This window comes from Talpa europaea (assembly GCF_964194135.1).
Source record: "Talpa europaea genome assembly, chromosome: 16".
In the NCBI taxonomy this organism is placed as follows: domain Eukaryota; kingdom Metazoa; phylum Chordata; class Mammalia; order Eulipotyphla; family Talpidae; genus Talpa; species Talpa europaea.
Genome location: NC_140084.1, coordinates 38650411 through 38675036, shown reverse-complemented (window position 1 = coordinate 38675036; position 24626 = coordinate 38650411). Strand labels below are relative to the sequence as shown.

At 57.3% G+C, this 24626-nt stretch overlaps 1 protein-coding gene across 1 annotated transcript; it reads right to left on the bottom strand.

Moving 5' to 3' along the window:
• Window positions 1–259: 259 nt before the first annotated feature.
• Window positions 260–9557, bottom strand: KCTD15 (potassium channel tetramerization domain containing 15; the record flags this gene model as incomplete). The annotated part of the gene is made up of 5 exons (XM_084257142.1): window positions 260–418; window positions 1635–1940; window positions 4028–4172; window positions 8702–8877; window positions 9492–9557. 5 exons carry the CDS (start codon window positions 9555–9557, stop codon window positions 260–262), a joined length of 852 nt encoding a protein of 283 aa, XP_084113268.1.
• Window positions 9558–24626: the final 15069 nt, after the last annotated feature.

Genomic DNA, 24626 nt, shown 5'->3' with positions numbered 1-24626 from the left:
GAACCAGCGGCGGCGACAACGGCGGCATCTTTGAGTCACATCAACAATCCTTTGGCGGGTCTGCCTCCAGCGGCCCACATTCTGTGGCCACGACGCCCGGGGCCCTGGGGCCCCCGAGGCCTGCTTTGGACCCTCCAGTCCCACCCTCAGTGTCATGCCCACCACTAAGCAGGCACAGGCAGAACTCCCCAATACTGCTTTCAGGTCCCTGGGGTGTTCCCAAGGCCGGGGGGGCCTCAGGCGGGCACTGAGGCAGGGCCTAGTCCAGGGGCTCCTGCTTTATCCGGACGGCAGTGGGCGTGGGCTGTGGCCGCCGCTCTTCCCGGCAGAGCACGTACTCGCTGAACTGGGAGGAGTCCACGCCACCCCCACAGGATGCGGCCACAGTGAAACCCCTCTGGAATAGCCTCTCCAGGACCTGCGGGGAAGAAACGGGGGTCAGCTGCAAGAGTCTGTCTGGATTGGCCCAGCAGGTGAGCAGGGGGTGCTAGGGAGGGCAGCCAGGCAGCCTTAGGGACCTCCTTTTTCAGCTCAACCTCACTCGCTGACAAAGGTCTCTGCAGAACTCCACTTAACAACCAGAGCAGGGACAGGAGTGGACAGGCCCGGGGCCTACAGACTGACCAGACCTGAATAGACAGCCCCATCCTGCTGCCCTCTGGGGTCTAAAGTCTTGGTTCAGAAAGGTGGAAAGAGCCTGGGGGCCCTTCCCTTTTTTCCAGGGCCTAACCTGCCCCTCTCAGTCCAGACAAGTGGTCCCAGTCCCCCTCCCTCACTGAGGCCTGCCCCAATTACAGAGAGACCCTGCCTCAGGGCAGCCACCTGCTTCCCTGAGCAGTGAGTCCCAGATGGTTTGAGGCCTGGGGGCCCATCAGCTCCAGGGAGATGGGGGAGGAGGAGGAGTTTGCCCGTAGAGTCTCAGCAGGCCTCTGTGCCCACGTGGGTCTGTGCCCCTGTGAGGGAGGAGTCGGTGCATCTGACACCTGTGTCCTGCGACTAGCAAGTTCTGACTGACAGCTTGCAGACTGTGGGGGTGGGGGGATGGCCTCCACAAATCCACCCTGCCCTAAACCTGAAATAGGAGTCTGCTCTGTAGGCCACAGCTTTGCAAGAGCTGCTGGCAAACAGGCCCCTGCTCCATCTTGGGCTACCCAACTTTAGCCCCTCCTGGGGAAAGCTGGTCCAGAAAGATTCTGGGCAGCTGTTTGGGTGCTGCTGGCCCAGGTCAGCAGGGCAAGAATGGGCGCTCCGGGCAACCTCCACTCCCTGTGTCTGACCTGCCTCTCCTATTGCCTGGGTTTAATTTGAATCCAAAGTCAGACTCTGGGTGTCAAATGAAGCACACTTTGTTGAAAATACTCTGGGCCATTTTTATAAAACATCCTTTTGGAAAAAAAAAAAAAGCATAGATCAATTTTTTTAAGTCCATCCCCCAGGCGCCATCATTTAATTATGAGCGAGACATAAATTATGCATCGACACATTGTTGCCTTTTCTGTAGGATGGCACGGGAGGGCCTCCCCATAGCAGGACCTCGACTCAGCTCGCTGGGCTGCCAGCGGGCTTGGGGGGTGGGAGTGGGGGTGGGGGTGGAAGGGGTGGGTGCAACGTGGCCGGGGCGGTGCAGCCCTCACCTGCACGGAGTTGAGCCTGCAGTAGCCGTTGAGTGGGAAGCGGATGACGTGCGTGGGGTCTTGGTTCCAGCCGGCGTTGACAGAGTTGCACATGACGTCGCCGGTCTCCGGGAAGACCTCCTCGATGAGGGCCTTCTCCCCGCTGAGTGCGATCCGCTCGCCCAGGTCTGGCGTAACCCGCACTACCAGGCAGTCGCAGGCCCGGCTGCGGCGCCGCTGCTCCTGCTCCTGCTGCCAGCGCTCCAGCTCGCGCACCATGGGCTGCAGCTGGTAGTAGCGCGCCTCCTCATACAGCAGGCTGAAGTCCTGCGGGCACACACATGGGGTGGGGACGCTGGGGGCCGGCCCTGTCCAGCTGCAGGGGGCTCTCCTCCGACCAGGCTGGGAAGTGCCACCCCCCCACCCGCAGTGTGGATCTGGGTGACTGTGACCACCACACAGGTGGGGGCAGGGAGCGCAGGGGAATGGGTGCAAGCAGCAGGAGGCGAGCCTTAGCCCAGGTGTGCACCTGGGCCAGATCCCCTAAGGCCTTCCCCTGGCCCCAAGCACTGGGGGTGACTTTCGCCCCCTGGGGCAGAGAGAAGCCTCTGGAAAGACCTGCAGGTCACACCAGAGGAGCCAGAGGCTGTGCCCTTGCCTGGAGGCAAAACAGACCTGTCAGGGTGGATTCTGGCATCTTCCTTTACCAGCCCTGAGACCTCTGAGTGTCAGTTATTGACCTTTTCTGTGTCTCAGTTTCCTCACATATAAAATGGCAGGAGTTGAGAGGTGTTGGGGCGGGAAGCCCACCTCTCGCGAGCAGCCCACGCGGCGCAGGGTGGGCTCACACCGCTGTGCCTCACACACACTTCAGCCTGGGGCAGCAGAGACCCCAGGACTCTGTCACTCCTTGGGGCTCAGCTCAAGCCCAGCTGGTGAGCCTGAGGACCCCCAGGGGAAAGGCAAAGATGCCCATCCCCCAAAGCAGGGCCTTAATCCCTTCCACCTGCCAACCCTGGCATTTGGAACTATGCCGAGGGAAACCCCAGTTTTAACAGGCCGCAACCCTTACTGGTCCTTAGTCTGGGACCCCTCCTGTCCCTTTTGGCTCCACCCTGGGCCTCACTCTCATCCACTCTTGAGTTTTTCAATGCTACCTGCACACCAAACCCCCACCCCCACATGGTCCCCCATAGTCCAGAGCCTTTATCTAACACCCACCAGCTATTCATGCAGGGGTGCACCCATATGCCCCCAGCCTGAACCTCCATGCACCCTCAAGTCACACGCTGGGAGGCATCCTCGAGAACCCCTCACCTCACCAACCCATGTCCCTTTTCTGATCTTTTCTTAAACATGAGTCTGTACTGTAGCTTTGCTCCATCTAGGGGCCTCCAGCCTGGTCCAAAGCTGCCAGGGACCTGCTTGGTCTCCTGCTCCCACCCCCGCTCCAGTGTGGCAACCCTGATCGTCATTCACCTGCTCACAGCCCTTCCATCATACTTGGGGTAAGATGCCCCGTGCTGCGCTGCCACCAAGGTGCTGTCATCAACCAGCAGCCACCACAGCCCAACTCAGAAGCCCCAGGCGAGACACCTTCTTCTGGAATGCATGAAGCTCCCCATCCCTCCCCAAGGCCCCAGCCCGTCTGTCCCGGGTCCTCCTTCACCGTGAGCAGTGGACTCTCCACAGAACCCCACCCCGGACCAGGCCTCCGGGGGTTCACCCTCACGAGACCCTACTTCTCTGAAGCATTACCACCATGGAAGAACTGCTTCCCCCAGCCGTCTCCCCACTAGCCTGTAAGTGCTGGGGGACAGATGGCGCGTGCTATGTGTCAGCGCATGCTCAATCCGAGTTTGGTTGTTGGTCCTCAACCAAAGGACAAAACACCCCCAGGCTCCTGGGCCTCCAGGGGGTGGGAGGAGGGATGGCTATTCGCGGGGCAGCCCAGCCTGCATCTCCTCCCCAGCACCCCGGAGGAGCACAGCGCTGAGGCAGGCCACCTGGAACTGGGGGGCGGCCTGGAAGGCCCACCCTGAGACCCGGGGGGCAGTTTTTTTCTTAAAAGGCGTTTGCTTTGGATCAGGGTCTTCTGCCTGCAAACCGCCAACAAGGCACAGATTTAGGAGGCGCTAACTCCTGGAACTCGGGCACACATCCGCCTTCACCACGACAAACATTAAACCAGGGTAAGTGCCACCGCCGCCGCTTAATTGTTGTTACACCCTGATAAATAAGCTAAAAATGTGAGAAAACAAAATTAGTTTAGAAAAACTGATTTAGCCCTCGGCTTCATCGTTTAACTTTTTATGGTTGCCATGACGACCGCGGGTCCATTTATTAAGTCACAACGTCCCCTGTGTAATGCCACCGCACAGGCAGCGCTGGGGAGCTGCCGGCTGCGGACTTACCTTGAAGTCATCTGGGAGCAGCAGTTTCGACGTCCGCAGGAAGCTCAGGACGTAGCGGAAAATCTCCCCATCCCGGTCGATGAAATAATGTTGCTTCAAACTGTCCAGGACGATGGGCTCAGTGCCATTGAAGAGGCGGCTGATTCTAGGAGAGTTGGGGGAGGGATGTTGATGGACAGCCCAGTCCACCTGCCCCGCCCCCACACTTTGGGGCACGCCCTGCTGCAGTGGGGAGGGGAGAGGTGTGGGTGACTCTGGGACCGGCCAGGCCCCATGCTTGCACGCACCGGGGGCTGCCAGGCCACTGTGGGAGAGGACACCCAGTGCAGCCACCGGCGCAGGCCACACACCCCACCTACACTGGCAAGCCACAGCCGGAGAGACACACCCAGCCGTACACACCCGCCCGCCCGCTGACACATGTCAACAGGCCTGGAAAACTACAGTGAGACGCAGACAGAGCCGCCTCGCCCCACGCACGCAAGCCCCGCCAGACAGAGCCACCCAGGAGACTCCTGCTGACCATCAGACCCCCCAGGCTACAGTCGCACACCCCACGAGCCATGCAAACTAGCCACAGCAGGCCTGGGCCACACACATGCTCCTCATCCAACCCCCACAAGCGAGCACCGGACTCCACACACTCTGGCAACAAGCATGGGGGCCCACGATCCCCGTCCTGGGAATACACACCACAGGCTGACCCGGAAGAAGCCAGGCAAAGGACAGCAGCCAACACCAGCTGACCAGGCACATGGCCACGGACCCCCAGGAAGCTCCCCCACTGCCTGCAGCTACCCACTCAGGGAGCCCCAGGGGAGCAGAGGCAGGCGGGAGGGATGGTGTGTGTGCCACAGCACACTAACGCTCAACAGTTTGCATGCAGCACACACTCGTGCACACATGCCACAGTATGTGCACACAAGGAGGGGCACAGGTCCCAGCATCCTGTCCCCTAAAGGGACCTGTGGGAAGCCCCTGAGCCCATCCTCATGCACTCGGGGAGGAACCAGGCCTGAGCCAGGGCTGCCCCTACCCCACGACCCAGGGCTGCAGGCTCTGGTTGCCTGACATCCCCTGCAGAACCCAGGTCCAACAAGTCAGGAGTCCCAAAGAGGAGTGAGGACAGCCCTGAGCTTGATTTGGGAACAGAAGGCAGTTTGATGGGTCTCTCCAGAGGTCCTTCAGTAGGTGCACATGCACACGCCCTGCTAGATCCTGGCTGCACAGCCAGGGAGAAGCATGGCCCAGTCTGAGACCCGACCTTCAGCCCAGCCTGCTGAATCAATGTCTAAGCCGCCATGCTCTGCCTGCCGTGGGAAGGACCTTCCAGGGGTGCTCCCTTCACCCCTAGCTGCCCACCATGCCAAGTCACCTCCTGAGGCCCTGCCCTGCCCTGCCATTGTGCCCAGCACACACAAGCTGGGCAGCAGCTAAGGGCCGAGCCTCTGTCAGGATCTTCCACCTACATCCACTTTAATGGCTGAACACACAAACCATCCGCCATGAGTCTGCCTAGGTGTGGAATAGCCACAAAGTCACCTGTTCTTGCGCTGGGACAGGGCCCAGCCTGTCCCAATGGGGCTGTCAAAGGGCAAGCTGTCCTGTGGCTTGTGGCGAGGTGTGGAGAGGCCAGAGCCTGTGGATCCAGTACTGCAGACACCCAGCTACAACTTATCACAGGACCCCAGAGGCCACGGAGTCTGATCACCTCCCCAGGCCTGGCAATTGTGCCTGAGGGAACCCAGGCCCTGCAGGAAGCTCTGTGAGCTCCATGGACTGTTCCAGCCTTCCAAGTCCCTGAGACCTGGCCTCAGCAGAGCTTGGGCATTCAGACGTCAGTGCGGGGGCCAGCCAGCATCCTCGGGGACAATGGGACAGAGCAAAGCTGCCCGGAGCCATCGACAGTCATCAGCCAGAGCAGAGGGCTCCCACGTGGCACCTGCAGCAAGGCTGGAGCTTCAGCCTCTCTGGCCTGGCCTGGCCGAGTCGCAGACCCCTCTTATGTCAGGGCTGGCTGGGGCTCCAGACCCTCCTGTTGGTCCAGAAGACTCCCGACCCACCCACATTCCAGGGTGCTGGGTTCTAAGTTGTCTTATTGGTCCCAGGCTAGAAGGTTCTCAATCCACCGTTTCCGGGACTGGCTGGCTGGTGTAGACCTTCCGTGGTTCAGTGACACTGACGAAGACCTTGCATGCCCTTAGGGGCTAAGGTGAGCAGGTTGAAGGAAGGAGCTTGGACAACTGCCACAAAGGAACCTGCGGTCACTTACAGGGTCTGGGCTTGGCTTCTGCCCCAGGCTGCGCTGTGAGGGCCGCTGCAGGGTCTGGCATGCCAATTTCAAAAGTCCTCCTTGGAATAAGCCCGCCAGTGCTGATCCCAGCTGATACTGGAGGGTCTTCTTTTTTATTTTCTCTTTCTTTAGCCTTTGGCTCCAATTTCCTGGCTGTTTCAGTAGGAGGTCCTATTTATTCTGAAGCTCCTGGCCATCTTAATTTGCCGCTGTCCAAGGCCAGCATGGACCCAAGTGTGCGGCTGTGGTGGCAGCAGCTACAGGCTGTCCAGCAGGCAGGAAGGAGTGAGGTGGCGGCCCACAGGGTACACGCCCAGGGCCTGGCTGTGCCCACTGGGCTCCTGACAAGGACCAAAAGCTGCTCCTTGTGGCTGTCCCAAACTCCCCTTGTGTGGGAGCCAAGAACCCAGAAGCCCAGGCATGGCTGGTAGACACAGGGACCCAGGGGTCTGGGGTAGAACTATGCTAATATCCCAAATCCTGGGGTGACCTAAGCACCCTTAATTCTCCAACTTCAGGTGATTCATACATTACCAACACAAGGTGAGGGATTGGGGAAAATAACTTTTTAATTTTATAAATCACTCAAAGAGGGATGAAAAAAATGGGGGAGAGGAACTCCTTGGGCAGCACAGCTGCCCCACCCGCTTCCCAAGTCCAGCCTGACCCACTGTCCCCAACTGTTCTACAGTTCACCCCACTCCCCACCTCTAGGCTAAAGCTTCAGGGCTGGGGAGCCAGAAGCCACCCAGGGAGAACAAGATTCCGCTAAAGCCCCAGCCCCAGGAAAGAATGCAGACAGCTGCCCCCTCTGGGCAGATCCTGCAGCAGAGGGTCCCACAGGCAAGAAGGTGGGACTCCCAAGCTCCCCCAGCACCCCCAGCTGCCAGAACCTTGGTGACGATCTGGGAGGAGATGTGGGTGTGGGTGGGGACCACCCCCAGCCCTAGTAGCACCAGCTTGGGACAAGAACCAGGCAGCCCACTCTTCTGTCGGCAGGGCTGGGCTGCAATCACTCCAGAAGGGCCAGTGTCTGATTTTAGGAACGCTCTTCAGAGACGTGGTGGGTAAGGATTTCTGAAATTCCCTTACAAACGTCACCAAGTGATTAAGGGATGATCCATCTCAGACAACTCAGGAGCGCCGCACAGGCAGACATGAAATGAAATAAGCAGAATCCATCTCCTGCCCTGGACAGGCCACTTCGCAAGTGCTCAGGTGCATGCTGCGGACACGGCCTGAGGCTGCCCTCCCCAACGCCACCGTGCCCCGGGCATTGAAGTCCCGGTCGCCATCTATAGCCGAGATTCCAGACTGGACATATGCTCACTTCCAGCACCCCCTTCTCGGGGAGCACTCCTGCCCCCATGGAGGACTCCACCTGGCCCTCAACACGTTCCAAAGCAGCTACCTCCCTACACCACGAATCTTCGCCTCGCCGCTGTGAGCAAGCAGCAGTGAGGAACCTGACAAGGAAGCTTCCCAGAGACACCCCTGACCCCTCGGTGTCTGGGGAATTAATTAACTTCTTATTATTTTAAATGTATAACATAGGGGAGTGCCCAGCAGTCTGGACCCTCCTGCTGCTCAGCCTTCGGGCACCAGGGAGCGGTGGCCGTCCAGAAGTACCAGGAGCCAGTAGCCCCTAGTTCAGCAAGCAGTGCACCACATCATCCCGGGGGGCTGCTCAGAGACCACCCCATCCCCAGTCAGCCCTGCAACAAGGAAACCAGGTCTGCCCCTAGAGAGGCAAAAGCAGGAAAGTGGGCAGTGACCAGCACCTTCTACAGAGAGGCCCAGAGTCAGAAGCACCAGGGAGCTCGGCCTCCTACAGGGAGGCCCCGAGACACTTCATCCACGGACGGGGCTCGTTCTTATCACCTCCCTGCGTCCCCCGGAACTGAATGTGCAGGATTTCCTAGCCAGTCACTGCCATGCAGCCTGCAGGATCTAACAGTGGCCACTCACCCAAAGATGGCAAAATGCAGGCTCTTTCCTTCCCTGCCTCACACACTTTCCCCAGGGTTAGACTAGCAAAGGGGATTAAATACATCCCCCCCAGTGCAGCACCAAGAAGTAGAGTTGCTCAGGCCAGGCCTGAAGGGAACCCGAGGGTACGTGAGATGCCCAGCCGGCTGCTGAATTTCAGGTGGGGCTGGCTCTGAAGAAGTGGCCTTCGCCAGCAGGCCAGGAGCTCCTCCTAGTTCCACCAGTGCCACCAGATCAGGGCCCCAAGTCCCTGTGCAAAGCAGCAGACTCGGCCTCCCGCACCCTGGTTCCCTGGGTCTGCACGAGTGAGTGGGCCCTGGAGAGTCCTGAGTGTCCCCTGATGGCTGCAGAGGATGCCCACACCCTGGTGCCGGTGGGGGGCTCGCTCTTACCTGGAGTCGGGGTACTTGGTGAGTGTGGCCAGGCTGCTGGTGTACATGTGGCCGCCCACATCAATGTGCACGGGAGCATTGGACTTGGTGAGCTGGGCTGGCAGTGGTATCCCCTGGGCAGCCAGGGGAGACACGGGCGACCGGGTGAGAGACAACCGGGACATGCTTCCTCCCTCCTGGAGACGGAAAACAAGGCAGAGACAAGAGTTTCCCCACGACAGAGCGGTGCACTCCCTTTATTGCCAATGTGATCACAGATCTAATCAGATCACTTCTGCCTGTGCCTGATCACATATTCAGCTGACAAATTATGTCCACCACTGTAATTAAGTGTTTTTGCATCATTTTCTTCAAAGTACCAGAGGGGAAAAGAAAGATGCTTATTAGCAATAAGAAATCAAGAAAAAAAAAATTTTCAAGGTGTCAGCCTCCAGGGGCATAAAACAAACTGCAAAATTCTAATTAAAGGTCGCGGGCTTATGTGTTAGATGTGAAATATCCCCTGACAAACGAATCACCAATTTGTGAATTGGGATTCAGGGGTTTTTGCAAGTTTGTCTCAGTAACGAGACACCTCTAAATTAGTGACTTCCTCAGCACCTAAGGCGTTGAGTTTTATACATGGAGTAAATTTCACATCAAATTAAGAGCATTTTCGTTTCAAAAAATACATAATCGTGCAGCCAGTCAACAGCCATCTCTTGAACGCTGCGGCCGTGCAGGAGGGCGGCGGGGGAGAAGCGGAGAGGGGGCCCGCCAGCGCTGCCCTGCCCACCCTGCTGGCTCTCACCACGGTGCCAGTGCTGCCTTGGGCGTGAAGCGAGGACCCGCTCGGCCGCTCCTTGCGGTGAGGCATCTAGGCTTCCATCGCTGCCCAGAGTATCTGCGGAAGCACAGAGCAGACCAGACAGGGCTTCACTCCTCAGAGTCCCGGGCGCTGTGTCTCCCACGGAGCTGAGGCGCTCAAAGTCATGCTTTCTGCACATGCTCTGCGGGACCCCACGCCACGAGTCTCCCCAGGTCCCCCCTGCTACTCTCCTGTCTCCACGTCCCAAAGCAAGCCTCCGGGCTGGAGCAGATTACTCGCACACACTTGCGAGCATTTTCATGGCGCTCCATGTCTGCTAATTCGGCTAATGACAGCACCGAAACATATGCTCACCATTATTGCCCCAAAATGTTTCAGAACAAATCTGATTTTCCTGGTATTTTGGTCGAGAGCCATGTTACCAAGCGTGTCTCCTCTTGCATCAGCAGGGCCTTGTGGACCACAGTCTGGGGAGGGCCCCCCACCCTCCGTGGGCCGGGGAGCCCAGGATCTATTTCATAACACCGTCGCCAGGTGTTAGGATGCACTTTGCAACTGGCCAGACACAGAGAAGCCTCCTCGAAGCAGAAGCGGGGCCACAAGGCAGCGGGAAAGTCACTTAGGAAGCCAACTCTCCCTGGCTCGCAACAGAGGAAACTTGTCTTTGTTTGCCTAGCCCGCACCTCTGCAGTCTCTCCCCAGACCCCTGGAAGAGTCTTGTCTGTGCCTAATGTATTCCAGATCCCTTAGGATCGTGTCCCCCAAGGCATTAGAGAGCTGGCCAGAAGGAAACAGGCAGCAGCTCAGCAAATGGATACTCTGTCCTGCCCCCCTCCAAGGCTTGGGGACTGCACCACCACCACCTGAAATTACATTGCCCCTCAGTCTCTCCAAGCCTCCCCCAGGGCACTCTGCAGGCCCTGGACCGGTGGGTGGGGAAAAAGCAGATTTCTGCAGCCCCTTCCACTGACTTGGGGCTCTCAGGAGGTGGGGGGAGGTTTGCACAATGACTATCACAATCCCCCCTCCCCTTCCCGCCTCCAACTGACTTCCAGAAGTTAACCTGGACGTAGCTCTCCTTGAGGGAGCAACCTCCCTTAAAGACTGACTTCCTGCTTGAAATTCAACATCCAATTTCAAACCATGGACCAAGTTCCAATGAGAAGCAAATCCTGCAAATTGAAGGTTCCTCTCCTAGAATATGCTGTGCCCTGCGTGTCCCGGCCAGCTCCCTGCCAGGAAGCTGGGGAGGGGGCTGCTAGCAGCAGACAACGACTTCTAATTCATCCTCTCCTGGGGTCTTGCTGCTTCGCTTTCCCTGAGTTCCCACGCACTTAAAAAAAGAAAACCAGGTCACTTATCTGAGAAACCAAAACAGATCTCAGGAATGGGTTACCCTGCCCGGGGAGGAGGAGTCAGAAGGGAAGGCACAGAGTACACACAGGGCTGGAGGAACTCCAGTGGAAAGCGACCAGCTCCGAAATGCACAAGGTCTTCTCCCCCAGGATGGAACTAAAAAGTGGCATTTATCACCAAGTACCCATCACAGAAGCCGCGAGGTCCTTTTCTCACCCTGTCTCCTCTCACTGCAAAGCACAACCAAGGCAAACCCCAAAACTCACCATTGGAAGCCCCAGGCTTTACGCCTTCGCTCGAACCTCCAGTGCTCGCTCCCAACAGCGCATCGGTGACATACGACCCTCTCCCTGAGGTCAGAAGCACAAAAATGGATGCAGTAAGAGACACAAGTTCATTCCACCGACACCAGCATCAACCCACGACCCAGTCCCGGCGGCCACCGCCCTCCCGAGGCCCCGCCGAGCCGCCTGTTGCAGGAGCCCGGGCAGGAGCCCGCTCCAGGGCCCGCAGCTTTCCAAACTGGCTGGGTATGGACCCGCTCCTCGGAGCTGCGGCGGGAGACCAGGTCCCGCGCCCGCCCGCAGCCGAGCCCCGCCCGCCCGAGCAGAGGGAAGCCAGCAGAATGCCACGCTCATTTACACACAAAATGATTTTGTGTCCCATTGTGCTCGCAGTTGTTCAGCTCTCTGGGGGTGATTAAACTGGCTGAGCTGCGGCAGCTTGAGACGATTTCACTAAATCGCTTCTTCGTGAAGTCGCTTCTTTGCTAAGCTGTTATTTTAACCATAAAAGGTAAATAGAAGGCGCCTAGCGAGCTGCCTTCAGCTCCGCGCCCTGGGCGCCAGCCCCGGGCGAGGGTGCCAGGGGCCTGCAGAATTGCCCAGGAGGGGGGCCCGGAGGGCGGCGGGCGGGCCACCTGGAGCGCGCCGGCCCCGCCGCGGAGCCCGCAGGCCGGAGAAAAGAACTTCGGGGCGACGGGAGCCGGCGGGCCAAGGAGGCCCTCAGCGCCGCGGGGCGGGGTGTCCGCGGAGCCCGAAGTGCGGAGCCGGGCGGGGAGGGGTGTGCGGCGGGGGCGGGGCGGAGGACAAAGTTAAATCCAGAGGCAGACACTTAGAGACCACAGATGGGAAGCTCGCCTAATTAAGGACGTAAAAGCGCTTTTGTTCTCAAGTTTATTGTTGCCGGGATTTAAAAAAAAATTAATTGAAACTAATGCTGTTATTCACTCGTGCAGTTAAATTCCTTCATGCACACTGAAACACGGGGCGCAAACTTGCAGCTTATCCTTCTGCATCGGGGGTGGGGGGCGCGGGAGGGCCGAGAGGCTCTCCGGCGACGTGGGCGGGCGGGCGGGCGGGCGGGTGTCTGCCGGTGGGCGCCCCGCGCGCGCGTCCAGGTCGCGAGTGCCGGTTGGCAACAGGGATGGGGGCGGCGATCCGGTCTCCCCGCTGCCTGCTGGGGGGCCCCCAACCCGCGCGCCTGGGACGACCACCAGGGCGCCGGCCCCTCCCGTCCCGTGTCCTACTCGTGGGGTGGGCGCCAGAGGACGAACATCTGTCCCGTTAGAGACTTTCTCTCTCGCCCAGATTTGGGCGCCAAGCCGGGCCTGTGCACCCCGAAGCCCCAGCGGCACGAGCCCAGGACGGACCCCGGAAACTCGCCGGCCCTGCAGGGCGCTGGGCCCTGCACGGAGAGGCCCGAGCACCCAGACCTGCAAGCCCCCGCCGACACACACACACGCGCGCACACACACACAGACACACACACACACACACACACACTCTCTCCGCCCCGCGCGGCAGGAAGCTCCGCGCCCGCCCGCGTGGGGAGGGTCCCCCCCGGGCCAGGGCCAACCCACGTGGGCGAGCCCCCCGCCCGCGCCAGGCCTTTGTGCTGGGCGCCCCCGCGCCGCCGGCCCCCGCCGCCCCGCACCGGGACAAAGCCGCCGCCCCCGCCCGGGTCCGCGCCCCGGCCGGCCACTTTCTGGGGCTCGCAGCCACTTTGGGGACAGGGGCGCGCGGCGCCGAGCGGGGGCCGCCCGCGCGGGGCTTACCTCGGAGCCCGAGCGGCGGATCCGACTGGTTCGCAGCCCCCGCCGCGCGCAGCCGCGGGTCTCGGGCGCCGGCTCAGCCTCGCCGCCTGCGCTCGCCGCGCGGGTCGCTCCGGTCTCGTCCTGGAGTTACTTTCTCTCTCGCCCCCAACCCTCCCCCCACCCACCCCTCCCGCCCCGGCCCCCGCTCCGCGCGGCCCCTCGCGGCGCGGCGCGCCGGGGCCTCCCCTCCCCGCCCTCCCGCGCCTCCTCCCCTCGCGCGGCAGCCACCGCCGCCCCTCGCCCGCGCGCCGGCCGCCTCCCGCCGCTCCCACCTCCTCGGCGCCCGCCTCTCCCGCGGCCTTGCCCGCGCCGGCGAGGAGCCCGGGCCCCCGCCCCGGCCGGCAGCCCGCGCGCGGCCCGCGGCGACCGAGCCCCACGCGGAGCGCGGCGATCCGGCTCCGGGTTCCCCGGCGCGGCGGGCGCGAGCGGGCGCGCGCGGCGACTCCTGGCTCGGGGCTCGGCGGCGCCGCGGGGCAGAGGATTAGAGTCGCAATTAGCTCCGCGCGCCCGCGCCCGCCGCGCTCGGCGACAGAAACGCGCCGTCCCCGCGGCTCCGGCCGGCGATCCCCGCCCGCCGCCCCGGGGCCCCCGCCGCCCGCCGGCCGCCGCCAGGACCCTCCCGGGAGCCGAGCGCCCCGGCCCCCGCGCCCCGCGCCGCCCAGCCCCCCGCCCCCCGCGGCCGGCCACGCGGCGCCCGGGCCTCCTCCGGGCTCGGGAGGGGGCGGGGGCGAAGCTGATTTTAATCATTGTCATTTCATCTGATGTAATATTTCCCCGGGCGCTTTCAGCTGGGCATAAATTTTCGGCTCCCAAATAAGTAACACAGGGCACGTTTCTCACATTTCTTGACTCCTCGGTTACAAAGAGGAGAGCAGCCGCCGCCGCGGCGCCCCGGGGCAGGGGCGGGACTTGGGGAGAAACTGGGCTGCGACTCGGCCGGAGCTGGAGCGGGGCCGGGGGCCGGCGCGCGCCCCCCCCACCCCCGGCCTGGCTCCCCGGGTCCCGGCCCCGGCGGCCCCTCTCCGGGGCGCAGCGCCGTCTGCGGGCGCGCGGCCGGCCCCCGCGGGGGGGGGGGAGCGCGGGGGGCGCCCGGGGGGCAGCCGCGCCATTTGCTGCACGTTTGCGCGCGGCGCGGGGGACCCGTCTGCGGCCGAGGCTTGTCGCGGCGCCCCCACCAGCGCCCGGGGCGCCCCTCCGTGGGCCTCGAGTGGGCTGCCCCTGGCTGCTGCCCTCCCTTCTCCTGCCCTCCCTCCCCCCCTTCCCCCTGCGCCCCGCCCGTCCCTCCTGCGCGACCATTTCGCAGCTCCTAGGAAACAGCGCGCGGTCCTCCAGCGCGCCCGGCCTGCACTGCGCCCCCGTCCGGCGCCAGGGACGTGGGGGACGGAGCCAGGATCCGGCCGGGCGGGCGCGGTGCCCTCGCCCGAGTCCCTGCCCGAGCTGGGCGCCCTCTAGCGGCCCCACTCATTGGGGGTGCCGGGGGGGGGGACCCCGAGCGGGGTGACAGGCGCAGGTGCCAGCTTGGATGGAGCGGGGAGGCCTCCCTGGACTGGGGGATCTTGCGTGTGGGCCGCGCTCCTGTAACTTCTTTACGCGGGAACCCGCCGAAACTTTCGTCCTAAAGGAAGGTTTTATTTATTTATCTATCTATCTATCTATCTATTTATTTATTTATTTTAGAGCTGGAACTACAGGCGAAGGGGGAAATTTTCTCATTAAAGTTACATCCCTGCAGTTAGTTCAATTACTTGATATATGCAGAAGATGTTGTAAATTTATAGATTTAAATAGCTTACAAAGATGCCGCAGGCCCCATCAGTTAATTTCCTTAATTTATGGAATTGTAGCGTCTCTTAGAACAGAAAGGGGCCCTAGAAGTAGGTCAGGGATCTGTGCAGCGGCCTGGGCACAGCCCACGGACTGCCCACTCTGCTCCCCACACGCTGGCCGCCCCAGGGCTTCTGGCTCCCAGCTCCAGCCAGACAGCACCACTCCACGCCGGCCAGGCCAGGCCTGCTCCAGGCGCTCTGCTCTGCTCGGTGGTTACCCAGATCTCCCCCGGGCTGTGCAAGACCTAGGAACAGCGAAGCCCCCAGCTACACCCCCACCGGTCTCGAAGGAAAGGAACTCAAAACAAAAGTGAAGCGAGTAGCCAAATACTTAGACCTCCTGAGCCTTCCTGTCAACACTGACTGGGGTCACTGATGAGGAGGGTCCCACATGGATTTCCTGAAGTTCAAGGACAAAAACTTACCCCTTCCCTTTGAGTTGCTTGGGGGGCAGGAGGAGGGGAAAATGCATCAGGCTAGTGTCAGGGAGCACCCACCCAATAAAACCCGACTTCTTGTGGCCCTCAGCGTCTCTCTTTCCTCTCCCCCTCTCCACTGAAGCTCCTGCTTCAGTGTCTTTGTTTTTTGTTCAATATGGATGAATATATACATATAAATTAATACTTAAAAGATTGGTCTAAACTAAACTGTTTTAGGAAGCCACATGGCAATGTGATTAGTATTGGTATTCATGATTTAACATTTCTTTTCCCACTAGATGAAGTTTCTAAGATTTGCAAGGTACATGTCAAGGACGGGTGTATAAATGGATTTTTATTTATTCACAACTCCAAGACTAATTGCTTCTCTTTGCCTCAAGGCCACGAGATTGGTTTTAATATGACACTTCAAAAGTATTCATGGAACTACAGAGATACTAAGTGTCATTGTTTAAGAGACAAATCTCGCCGTGGTTCCATGACCCTGAAAATAGGATGTTCTACTTTATTTTAAATTCCTACATGTTTTTTAAGAGTTTCACTTTATACTAACTATATTCAAAACGCACAATTTAATCGAAACAAGAACTGACCTCATTCCCTTAATACTGAAGGACCTTTATTTCCTTCATATTGCTGAGAAGCTTTGTTTTCTTATTCCTGAATCCTTTTATTAAAGAGCTGAACTTTATACTTGTCATTAAGAAGAGTAAGTTTGGGTCATAATTTATTCTCAAGTGTTTTAAAAGTTCCTGGCTAAATGTCAACCAGCTTTTGCGTGGAGAGACTCGGACATGGGCTGTGACAGGCATCTAATGGTCTGTGGCCTAGAGTGTAATGGCCAGGGCTTTTTGAAAAAAATGGAGAGAGAATCAGTGCTGGAAGCCGCTCGTGTTTCAAGACGGTGGCCTCAACCAACATCAGGTGTGAGCCTAATCGGAACGTAACGCGTTATGGTCAAGACTGGACTGGCACCGAAGCCACTGCAGTTCCTCCTTAAAAAGCAGGTCTAAACCTGTGCTCTCTTTGGGGACCCTTTGCACATGTTCATGTGCAGCCTGAAGCTGGTCAGGCCCTGCATCCAGCTGTGGTGGAGAAGACCTTGGGGCTCCAGATGTTTGAAGTGACTTTGTTGTTGATTTTGTTGTTGCTGTTTTGCAGACTATGTTGAAAAATTAGAACCTTCATGAGGAAAGCAAAATGAGCTCAGAAGGAGACCCCAGAGCCTTCTTTTTAAGCAGATTGTGAACAGACCAGCAGATGAACAGGCTGAGGGTGCAGGTGGTGTCTTCTGGGGATGGGGGGAGGGGATAGGGGGCTGGGCTGTCTCCATCCCTAACTCCAGACCCCCTGGGGCGAAATGCAGACCCGAAGTGGGTCTGTGGCCACTTTGAGGCTCAGATGTGGCCCCTGACTGGGCCGGGATTGAGCAACCTGGCCTGGAGATAGCAATCAGATGTCCACCCGGTCTCCGTCTCCACCTCTGCCACCCCTCCACTCCTCCCTCCTCCTGGTTAAGGCCCCATACCTCGAGACTAAAGGGAGCGAGGAACCATCGCACTGCTGTGCAGCCACCTTCCCCGAACCCACCTCCCATCTGTCAGCCAGCCCAGTCCATTCCCTGAGAAGAGATGCCAGGGTGCCTGGGGGGCAGAGAGGCAGACCACCTCCTGCCCATCCTTGGTGATCCGGGACAGCCAGCCCACTCACTGCGCTCTGCCCTGTTCCTGGCACCCTGCTTGAAGGGCACCTATGGTTTCTGCTGGAAGAGAAAACAGAGGCTGTCTCCTGGTGCTCGAGGCCACTCCATCCTCCCTACTTTTTACCTGCAGCCCAGGTGTGCTGCTCAGAGCCAAACTAACTTCCCTCCCCCGGAGCCAGCATCCGGGTGACAGCAAGGAGACGAGACCAAGACTTTGTACCTAATGTGGTGGCCTGGAGGTGGCCTGGAGGTGACCTCTAGGGGAGCAGGAACCCCATAACTTGCTCAGCCCTGTGCATTTGAGACTTTTTCCCAAGAGGAACTTCAATGTTTTCGTGTGACTTTGCTGCAAGTAACAAAACCTACCTCAGCAATGGCTTCAGAATGAGGGAAGCGGATTCTTTCACATAATGGCAAGTGGGAGGGGGATTGGACCTCGAGTAGGCTCGGTAGCTCTGTGGAGTCGAGGACCCAGGCTGGGTCCACTTTCCTCTGCCATCCTCAGCGTGTCGGCCAGTCCCTCCCACCCCAGCTCCTCTCTCGTCTCTCATCTGGGTTCTCTGGTCTCTTGGTGAATACAGCCCAATGCTTCACTCCTAGGTGGATCCTCGTGGAGAACAAGGAATTCATTTCCCGCCCCCCCCCCCACTCTGTGTCATATCCCATTGGGTACAACCTGGTCACATGCCAACTGGCAAGCCAATCCCTGTGAAAGGGATTGGTTTGGATCAGTCGGGTTTAGCCCTGAGTGTCCTGGGCCGGGCTGGAGTTTTGCCTGGGGTGGGGGTGGGGGGCATCAGTCTGACTCTGCCTGAGGAAAGGAGGAGCAGGTAGAATGTGTGCTGGGGCCCCCAAAGGTGAAGATCTGTTGACCAGAACCCTGAACTGGAAAGTAGAAGCTAAACAGGGAAGAGGGACACCTGTCACACAGACTGGAGCCTGCGAGGCCTCTCCAGGTGCTAGGTGACCAGATACAGTACTTGAAGGCAAGCAAGCCGGCCCCTGCTCCAGGCCTGCTGCCCCCTCACCTTTGGGTTCTCTCAGGGCTGTTCTTCTTTCCAGAGCTGCATTTGTGGATGCCCCCCCCCCCAAGACTCTCAGGGAGTGGGGGACGTCACAGCTGTGACGTGACATCAACAGCAGCTGGGGTTTAGCAGGACAAGGGATCTCCGCAGACCTGGCATCTGACATAGGGAAGAAATGCAAAGGCAGCCCCAAGGATGGCTCTCAATGGTTCAGCAGCACAGAAAAGATTTCCAGAAAAATGAAATGGGCAGTGGCTCTCTCTCAGGTCCGGTATAAACTTAGTCTGGACTCCTGGGAGAAGAGCCTTAAGCACCCAGTTCTGTCCCTAAGTGACTGTGTGGCTGCCGTGCTGGCTCCCCGTGGCCTGAGAGTGGCCCTGCCATCACACCTACCCTTGGAAGGGGCAAGAGGTTGACAGTGAGGAGAGCAGCCTTTGGTCAGACGGAAACCCTGCCCAGGGCCCCTTGCTCGGGCCAAAGCCAGCACACCAGCCCTCTTCCGTGTCGCAGACAACCCCTTCTCCTTGCGCCTGTCCTGCAGGGATGTGGGCTGTGCAAGGTGTGAACTTGGCCGTCGAGTCCAGCCGGGTGACTTGGGGCTTCATCCCTGGAGTCCCCGTGTCCTCTGGTGTCCTCAGGTCCGCTGCTGCTGGTGTGACAGTACCGAGTGGATGGCATGACTATAGGAATTCATCATGGCAGCAGACACCAGCCCCTGGGCCCAGCCTCTGTAAGTGCTCTAGAAACCATGGTCAGCTCCTCTTACTGTGGGCCTCACAGGAGCCTCTGGTCAGGCTGCAGAGGCACTGACCCCAACTCTAAGCCCTGTTGGCCCACCCACAGGGGGTACTGAGGAGCCGGGGAAGGTGAGTGAGCTGGAGTCCCTCAAGCATTCACCTCACCTCACTCGTGGGGGTTAACACCTCAGGATACCCCGTGATTGTATAAATAAGATAAAGATATACAATTTTAAAGGGAAAAGTTGCCTAACATTTAAAGATAAAAATGCAAAACCTCAGTGAAATGTCCTGCTTGCTTTGGGCCATGGCCCTGGGGTGGGGTTAGGAAGTGTCCAGGCTCCTCTGTCCTCAGGGCCTTCAGGGGGTGGAGGAATCACAGGTGGGGGCCCTGGAGGCAAAGAGAAGAGCCCCAGGGCCTTGAGGGTCTGCTGGTAAATTCCGTTCATTTTCCTACTGTGAAACTCTGGACTGTCTTTTGAAAAGTATTTTAAAATTTTAATGAAGAATACATGATCATTGTTGAAAAAGAACAACATAGTAAAATATAAGAAGGACAAACAAAAACAGTTTCCTTTTGTCTGAGAAGTGTGTCAAGATTTGTTGTGTGTCTAGCCAGTCTTTTTTTTTTTTTTAAAAAAAAAAGATTTGTTTTTATTTATTTATGCATACAAGAACTGGGGTACAGGCCAGAGGTGTGGAGGGTGAAAGGACTCACCAGAGACAGAGTGGGGAGCAGGCAGATCCACTGGAATACACTGCTGAGGGGAGCAGTGGGCAAGACAGGAGAGGTCTGCTGCACCATGTGGGTTGCTCCCTGGCTGGGGATCGAACTCATACTGCAGTGGCTGTGGATAGGTTCATAGTTCTGCGACTTAACCCCTTGTACCACCAGGGAGGGCCTAACCAGTCTTCTTAATCCTGCCCATGGTGTGCAAACACACACAGACATCCAGCTGCAGACTCACCCGGATACACACAGGCTCACACTCAGAGACACAAACAACCATAGTCACAGCCACAGTCACATGCACAGATGTGCAGGTGCTCACACGCTCACACATACCTGGCAGACACGTAGCACACACACACTCACACGATGTGCGGACACAGAGACACACCACAGGCACAAGAGGCGTGTGCACATGCGCCTGAGCATTGACGAGGAGTGTGCACACACAGGATCTTTGAAACGAAGCATCATAGTACCCCAGCCTGCCTTTCCCCTGCCACCCACAAAACACAGAAAATCACGCAGCATCCAACCTTATACTTACCGCCCAGACACGGCCAACAGTAGCATGTGGAATATTAGCTCCCATCGCTTTCAGAGATGAAATGATGTTAACCAGTTTGACCCCCTTCCTTCTTGCTCCCTGTAACTGGTACCCAGAAGTTACATTGCCATGGGGACATTTTTATACTCTTCCCAACATATGAATGTATCCACAACCAACCACCTATTTGGGGCCTCCCCGGTGGCGCAGTGGTTAAGCGCTGGGTTGCGAAGCTGCCCGCGGCCTCTGCGGTGCTGGTTCGATCCCCGGCTGCTCCCCGGCCACCGGAGGAGGGTCCCACATGGCGCGCAGACCTCTCCTGCCGCCCGCTGCTCCCCTCAGCAGTGTACTTCGGTCCTTCTGCCTGCTCTGCTCCCCGCTCTGGCTCTGGTGAATTCTCTCACCCTCCCGCGCTTCTGACTGTACCCAGTGCTTGTATAAACAAACAAACAAACAAATAAATAAAACATGCCTCTATAAAAAAAAATAAAAAAAAAAAAAACAACAACCACCTATTTGGCACATTTTGTTTGGCTCCTCCCTCCCCACCTCTGCCTCCTGCCCCCGCACCCCCCCCACCATGGCTAATTCTTCCGTGTAATTTATGCCAAGGGGCCCCAAAAACCTTCCTGGGGGAACGTGGTGTTGGGAGCATTTGCTGAAAGCTGCATTCTGGCACGATGGTGTCAGAAGGAGGGAACATCTCCATGGCCCAGCCCCCACCAGGCTGCCTGGCAGGTGTTTGATGGTGAGTCCTTCTGGTCCTCCTGCCCCCCTCCTGCCCCCTTCCTACTCTCCCTCCTCCCTCTCCTTCCCGGAATGCCCCTTCCTCTCCTTGCTCCTTCCCTCCTCCTCTCTCCACCCTCCCCCTCCACCTCAGGCAATGCAAGCCTCTGGCTGAGAAGCTGGAAGGTCACCCAAGGAAGTACAGAAAGAAAAAGGCATCTTGATATATTTCAAAATATTATCTCCCTACGAGCTTTTACAGTCCTATTTTTACATTAGGTCCCTTATCCTTTTAGAATTAACCTTTGCTTGTGGTTTAAGGTCAGGATCTAAAGGAAAATCTGCTTTTCAAGATGGCCAGCCAGTCTTCCAAGTCAATCACCTAGTGAACATTTTACATGAGGATTTTGATTGGAATCAGGGAGAGCTGAGCTCTTCTTATTTGTGCCTTGTTTCAGAAGGAATGTGTTCTTCGTAAGGAAAAAATTAAAGCCCTATTCTTTTAGTAATTAGAACTAATTACAAATTAGCCCCCACACCCTGGCAACCTCATTTTCCTCCTCCTGGGGAACCTCAGTTTGGAATGTGATGGGTTAAAGTGTTGATTCCAATTTTTTCCTGCCCTGCAGTCACTTTGGATGTCTCTACCCTCGCCATGGCTTCCTGCTGGGCAGCTGTGGCCTCACCAAAGGGGCGTAGCAGACGTGGCGGGAGCGGTGGCTTGAAGCGGTTGCTGTGGCTGAGCCTGTCTCTGAGCTGCTATTGCAGTGGGAAGAAAGTGCCCAAGGCCGCTGACAGCTCCAGCCCAGACTGAGACCCTGTGGAGCTGCACCCACAGAGATGCATGAGCAATGATGCTTATATCAGAGGCTGTGAAACTGTTTCTTTGTCACACAGCAAAAGCTGGCTGATACAAACTCTTCTTTTGCACCGGCATTCCCACACATTAGATAGAGATGATCGGCTACGTTCTATTTTGTGATTTAGAACTATACAGTGTATGTTTTTATAGAGTGTATATAATATATTCTATAACCTTGCATGCTAGTATGTTTGTTTATTTTTATAGACTTGGTCCAACCCTAGCATTTTTGGGGTCCAGGACAAGAGGTAAATGGAGACCCACATATCATAAGTCTAAATACTTTTTTAAGGTTTATTTAATTATGCATACAAGAACTGGGGTACAGGCCAGAGGTGTGGAAGGTGAGAGGATCCACCAGAGACAGAGTGGGGAACAGAACAGGCAGACGACAGAAATACACTGCTGAGGGGAGCAGCGGGCGAGCCAGGAGAGGTCTGCTGTGCCATGCGGGCAGCGCCCTGGCTGGGGATCGAACTTGCACTGCAGCGGCCATGGATAGCTTCATAGGCTGCATCTCAACCCCTTGTGACACCAGGGAGGCCGTTCTAAATACTTTGGAGGTAGAAATCAAACTAGCTGCTGTTAAATGGAATACATTATATCCTCCAACCTTGGCAAATCTCCTTCATAATGACCTGGAAGGCTGGATTTCATTTGGGATTCTGGGGTTCCTAGGAGGGGGTTACTGGAAAGGCACAGTGTGGGAAGACCCACATGACCTTATGTGGGAAGAACCTTCTGTCCCCTTGCCTGGCTCCACCCCCCACTGTAGGGGGCTTCGAATACCTGGGCATGCGCACCCTCACCTGCACACCCAGCTTCTAGCCACACCCCTCCCCCAAGCCCCTTTTGTTCCCTTTCAGACTTTGGGGTGCACACACTCATGGGTGCTGCACACACCCAGAACAATGTACCACGTGGGTCCTGGTAGTAGCTGAGGGCTGTTTGGGTAGACAATTCTAGGTCCTAGATGGACCAGTTCATGTAGACTGTGTCCTCTTAGCCTATTGAGGGTGCCTTCTTTCTCTTGCCTGGCATCGCTCCCTGTCAATGGCTGCCTTCCCCTGCCCTTGCGCACCTTCTAGCTAGGTCCATACAACCTCATTCAGCCCCTCCCAGTTGACATAATAGAGACAATCGTCTACACTTCCTGCCTCCTACTCACCTTCCAGACCCTTCCCAACCAATTCTAATTACCTTCTGGTCTTTAGTCCCATGTGGCCCCAAACACCTCTCTCAGGGGGGCCAACGACCCTTATCACCTAATTCAAGGGGCATTTCTCAGCCCACATGCTGCCCCTCAACAGCCTTTGGCTCCACCAGCCTCTCCTCTACTTTCCTTGTGCTGGTGATTCACGTTGCCCAGAGCTCCCAGCTCACTTCTTCCCTGGCAGCATAGGCTCTCCTGCCTCCTTCGAAGTCAGGCGAGGTCAAGTAACTTGCTTTGACAGCAGAAAGTGAAGCAGAAACTGAGGAGCCAGCCTCCCATTATTCCCACATCCTCTTGCCTGCCTAGGCAGTAGTGGAAGCTGGCTTCCGGAGGCCGGCTGGCAACCTGAGTGAGCGTGATGATCAGAATCGCCGCCGACCTGCAGTGCAACTATGGAGCGATGGAGAAATAAGCTCTTGTCTTTTTAGACAAGTACAAGGCCAATAGAAGAGACCCCATGGAAGGTGCAGTAAGGAAGCAAGAGAAGATGGATCCTCCACAGACTAAGAGGGCTTCCAGAGCTTACGGCTCTTTGGTTCTGCAGCGGAACCTCACCGGTACTGACTGCTGCACTTGACTTCTACAGAGCAGAGCTCACATCTTCCCCCTGTATCTTCCCCCTGCTCAGCCCATGGCTTTTTGGTTTTGTTTGTTGGCTCACTGCATTCCACTTCGCCACCCCCAGACGCCTCTTCTCACGCACTCTCTCTAGCTACATAATGCCACGCTGCTCTGCAGAGAATGACTCACAGATGCACATCTCCTCCCACCTGCAGATCCCACTGTCCAATGGACACCACCCCTGGGATGTCTCAAAGTTCCCTCTGACTCAGGCTCATGATCCTGCTCCCTCCAAACTTGGCCTCCTCCCAGTGTCCCCATCTCACCCTGCTGTACACCCGTGCAAGCTAGAAACTGGGTGTCATCCAGGAACGGCCTTCTTGCTGATCCTCTTCCCCAAGCCCTGCCACCAAGTTCTATAAATTACTCCTTGGTTCCAAGCCCATTTCTCCATCATCACTGCCATCCTGGTCCAGCACCACCATCTTTCATCGGGATGCCTGCAACAGTGGTCCTCTGGCTTCGCTGCTTTCAATCTCACCCTTAGACTGATTTTTCCCATGGCAGTCAGGGAGATATTTTGAAAAGATATGAAAGATACAAAAACAGTAATCTTAAAAGATCTACACCCTCCCCATGTTTATAGCAGCATAATTTACAACAGACAAGAGCTGGAAACAACCTAAGTGCCCACCCACAGATGACTGGATAAAGAAGATATGGTAGAGCGACATAATGAACTACTATGCAGCCCTAAAAAAGGATGGCATTCTGCCCTCTGCCACAACATGGATAGACCTCCATCCCTGTCACCAAGGCTACTGCTCTCATACAGGCCTTGTGCCAGCAGCAGAGAGGAGCTAGTTCTGTCACTTTGCCAAGTTGTTGTGTTGGTTTGGTTGTTCATGCTTCTTCCCATGATGCTCTCCAATGAGTAGGAACATGCGTGACAGACTTTCACCCTCTGCCTCAAGCCCATCCACGCAATAGTCCTCAAGAGGCTTGTCCTACCTTCGAGTCATTCTTCTGGCCTTCTGACCACCTCTCTGTCCTCCAAAGTGGGTGATCAGCAAAGCCACCCAAAACTCTACTGTTGGGAGATTTGCTTTACCTCCATTTCCCCAGGGCACCCACAAATGGGAGTACAATGTAGACAACACTGTACTCCACATACCAAAACCACTCTTCCATAAAGCAGTCTCTGACTTTTCCCTTCTTCATCAGCCAGTTGTACCCCTCCCATGTGGCCAGAGGTGTGAGTCAAGAGAGAGAGACCTGGGTATAAGAATGGCGGGAG